At 28.0% G+C, this 4,515-nt stretch overlaps 2 protein-coding genes across 2 annotated transcripts in view; both read right to left on the bottom strand.

The window, feature by feature from the left end:
* Window positions 1-666, bottom strand: part of LOAG_11637 (IWS1 family protein) — a gene marked incomplete at both ends in the record, with an annotated part of 6,353 nt that extends 5,687 nt beyond the window's left edge. The window contains 2 exons of the mRNA XM_020448389.1: window positions 158-235; window positions 559-666. Coding sequence (XP_020301464.1) covers window positions 158-235; window positions 559-666 — 186 coding nt within the window. The remainder of the gene's footprint in view (window positions 1-157; window positions 236-558) is intronic.
* A 3,382-nt stretch (window positions 667-4,048) lies between these two features.
* Window positions 4,049-4,515, bottom strand: part of LOAG_12917 (hypothetical protein) — a gene marked incomplete at its 5' end in the record, with an annotated part of 2,665 nt that continues 2,198 nt past the window's right edge. The window contains one exon of the mRNA XM_020448613.1: window positions 4,049-4,383. Coding sequence (XP_020301259.1) covers window positions 4,204-4,383 — 180 coding nt within the window. The remainder of the gene's footprint in view (window positions 4,384-4,515) is intronic.

The following is a 4,515-nucleotide window of genomic DNA, read 5'->3' as shown; positions in this document are numbered from 1 at the left end:
TTTTTTTAATTAGTATACGAGAAAACAAGACATATTTCGTAGGAATTAAATCTCACCAGATCACTGATAAGAATTAATAGACCCCCAATTCTATTTAAGCTTCCCCAATTAGTTTGTCTACAATTTAAGAAAAATTTTTAATAAAGATAAAACATACATAACCGGACTGAATGGGACTTAAAGGAGTAATGTCATCACCATCCTGATCGATGTCACCTCCGTCTAATTCTGCCATCTGCAGCATATTTAAAGAACTTAATACTTAGTTACTAGTTACTCATGGTATACTTATTTCTTATGATACACAAAAGTTGTCACTTATGATATGGTTGTCCATAACATCATTAGTTTCTACTACCATCTCAAAATTCTTATATAGCCTGAAGTCGTAGCCATTTTTTTACTTAGTATACAAGAAAACAAGACATATTTCGTAGGAATTAAATCTCATCAGATCACTCACTAAATTTATGGATCCCCTGATTCCACTGAAGCTACCCCAAATAGTTTGTCTACAATTTAAGAATGAATTTTTATGAAGATGAACGTAAAATATACATAATTGGACTGAACTGGACTTATAGGAGTACTGTCATTACCATCCTGATTGACCTCGAAACTTCCAGATCCATGTTCGGCGATATCACCTTCTTCCAATTCTGCCATCTGCAGCATATTGAAGAACTTAATACATGATATACTTATTCATAATACTAGTAATTCCTACTACCGTCCCTAAATGAGTGCTTCTATTCACGTGCAACCTCAAACAGTAATTAATTCTTTTACTTGATGTACGAGAATACACGAAATTTTTAGTAAGGATTAAATACCACCAGGTCATTGCTTGAAATTTAGAGATTATTAAAAATTTAATGCAAGGAATTTGTAAAGTTAATTCGAGAATTGAGCCTTTATCGTGTAACTAACTCTTTGAAAATGTCATAAACTAATCTGTTCTTTCACAGAATAACAAATGCATTAAAAATGAACAATATCATTAGTACTAGAGACAGTTGAAGAATCAGAAATGAGAAATTTCTCGCAATTGAAAGTTCCAGAAAAACGCTTCCGGATTATTTACCATTATACAGAAATCTTCCGATAACTGCATTACATTCAATAGCGCTCCCCACCGAGACTACCAATGGTATCGATATGAAATTTCGGAATTCCAGATTGCGTGATATTTCCGTGTCAATCAATTCGTTGTTGATGCAATTTGGATTAGAAAAAAGTAGTTTCCAATTGATTTTAAGAATTGAAATTAAATTAAACAGCGAAATGGTCAAAAAATTGTGTTCAAAATTTTGAAATGTACTTTTGATAAACATTTATTCGTATACCTTTATGTTATCATCACGACATTGTTGTATAATTTGCCAGTTGTAATCTTATCACTATGATCTTCACAATCTTATCATTATAATCTTATCACAATGACTACACTTTGATTGTATCGAAGAAATGCAAAGTAAAATATTTTTAAAATTCCCAAATAAGTTAAGAATATACGATAAAATGTTGCCCTAACAAAGGTATAGCACTTTAAAATTCATTTATTTCTTTCAATATATTAATTAAATACTCGTTTAACTAACATATTTAAAGAAAAAACTGAATTACTAATATTACCAATATTTGTTTTTTCACAACGGCCCTATATATACTTCATAAATCAGTTTTCATTTTTAATTTTTTTAACAACAAGTACTTATTAAGCTGATTAATATCATTGATAATGTTGCTGCTATCATCCCTAAGATTGAAATCCTTTGTTTAAACTTATTTAATTTCAAATACCTTCCCACAAATCTAATTTACAATTTTTTCAAAAATTCATACAAAATTTTAAAATTTAACGGAAAAAAAAGATATCACCTTGAATTTTGGTAAACTTTTTTAATAATAATGTACCAAAAAAAAGCATTTATCTTATTTCATATCCATTTTTTTGTTAAAGAAAAAAAAATGATATCATAGATGATAATCATTACGTTGATATGAATTTATAATATGATTGTTAGCTAATTAACATAATTTTTATTTTAGTTAAAGTTTGCAACCATTTTACAAATGCATTTGAAGTTTTCCAGCCCTTTTTCACTTCATTACTAAACATTCAATCCACTAGGCCAAAAAAAAAGAAAAAAGGAAAAGAAAAACGAGTCACTAGAATTACTTTTCTACAAATTACTTTTTGATTTAAAACCAATCGAATCAGTTTGAGTACGACAAACTGTCAAAGTACACGAATAAAATCCTATATTATATATGAGCCACATTAATTAGCATTGAAAAGTTCTAACTCTCTTAATAACTAAGATATCCGATAACATTTCTACAAAATAGTATATTCTCAATTTCAGCTATCATCATATTTATTGTTTTATTGTGCTTTTACTAGCTAATTAGGCAAATTTGATAAGATAAAAATTGCATAAGCCAAGATTTATCATACTCTCATTGAGTCAATAGCCAAGCTTTTTTTTATTGTCAGTAAAATTTAAGCATTATCAGCATCCTAATGTTTCAAGCTTGAAGCTTGAAGTTTTGGAAATGTTTGGAATTTACGAGAATAATCAATAATTTCTTTGTTGCATCACTCGGTACAATAATGTAAAATATAAGCTAAGATTGTGTGTGTTCATTGTATTTATGTGCTAACAAAGATGCTAATTCTTGTAATCTTAGAACTATACCAGTATCCTCCATGTTCAGGAATGATTCGAGGACTGTACCAGTATCCTTTCTGTTCGGGAAAGATTCGGGGAAGAAGGAGGTCCTGAGTGCTAAAATCATTTTACAAATGTGTTACAGTGAGATTGGTTCGATAAGTAGATATTAAGCGGCAATGGATTTCGTTTTCATATTGTTATCAGCATTAATTATCAGAATCATAATTGCTGAATTCGTTGTTGTATTACTAAATTTGTGTAATGAAGGTTTGACTACGCAACTTTGAGATATTATCAACCAAAAAGGTTGAAGTTATAGTTGAAGAAAATCATCCATATCCTATTTTGCATATCATTAGATCATCATTTGATTTCAATCAATTTCTGGCATTGTTGTAATTGGCTACAAAACCGGGAAACGATTAGTATTACAATAGTATTACAGTCAGAATTACAGGACATATAAAGATGATGCAAGTTCAATTATCATTGTTGATAAAAAGCAAATTGAATTTTGTTACAAAAAAAGAAAAGTATTCCTCCTTTTCTGTATTATAATATTACTGTTAGTTTGATTAGCAAAAATAAAATTTTGATTAATGTTTATTTTTAAATCAACAAAGTTTATCATTTCTGAACTACTTTTTTATAAAAAAAAAAGAAAAACAGTCTTTTTTCTATATTAATGTGATCCCTTGTGAAAAAAGCTAGGAACCATTGTAGTATGATATAGTTGAAAACTATTTACGAAATATCATTGCTATTACGATATATGATGGAACGTTCCTTCGAACAGCTCTTCCGGTTAACTGCTATACAAGAATTTATGAATGTTTTCAATGAAGGATTGTATATCTTAACCTTTGACTTTTGAACTTTTTAGTAAAACTGTAAGAAAAATTGGAATTATCATGATAGAAACGATTACGCTAATGGATGAGAGAAGAAAGTTAGAAAGAATGAGAGCCATAAAAGAAGAATATGCCATTTCTATGAGTGTCATTAATGTCCGAATAATTTGCTTATCATATCAGTGTATCAATATCTTCTTCAACACAATTCCAAAGTTACTATCATTCAAAAAGTGACATATGACGACATTTGTGCATAAATTACCAATTGTAATATGTCCTGCTCCGAATGTAACTATTACAAGAAAATCCGGGAAAATTGCAGAAAAATCGTTCATAGTTATCAGGAATCTATAATTTGAAAAAAAAAATTCTTTTTGTTGAAAGTTAAAATTTTTAAGTAAGACTAAGAAAGTTTTCTCTTACTATTCATAAGTAAGAGTTAATCATTCATTGGATTAATGAATTAATTTGAAATGCACAATATTTAAGAGAAAAAGGTGAGAATAAAAAATGACAAAAAAAAGTATTTTATTTGAAATTTCGAACTAATAAAAAAAATGTATCACTACTGTAAAATGGTAGATATCTTATCAGTGTATATCATTTATTGCTCATAGTGTTTTCGATTATACCTCTGTTATAAACTGATATGGAAAATGCTTCATTAAGATTTAATAAACGGAAAAAGCATAGCATGAAACACTAAATTTAACTATTTGGCAGTATGTAGTAGCATGTACGATAAATGTAAATGAATTATCAGTGCAAATCACGTTGAAATCACGTTTTAACTTCTGTTCGGCAGATTTCTGAATCAATTGTTTTGAAAGTGCCAAATTGGTTGATAAATTCTGAAAGAAAAACAAAAAAAGTGCAAAATATTAGGTAACGTATTATATATATATATATATATATATATATATATATATATATATATATATATATATATATATATATATATATATATATATATATATATATAT

This window comes from Loa loa, assembly GCF_000183805.2.
Source record: "Loa loa unplaced genomic scaffold supercont3.215, whole genome shotgun sequence".
Classification (NCBI taxonomy): domain Eukaryota; kingdom Metazoa; phylum Nematoda; class Chromadorea; order Rhabditida; family Onchocercidae; genus Loa; species Loa loa.
The sequence above is the reverse complement of the archived record's forward strand: the minus strand, read 5'-3'. Positions and strand labels throughout refer to the sequence as shown.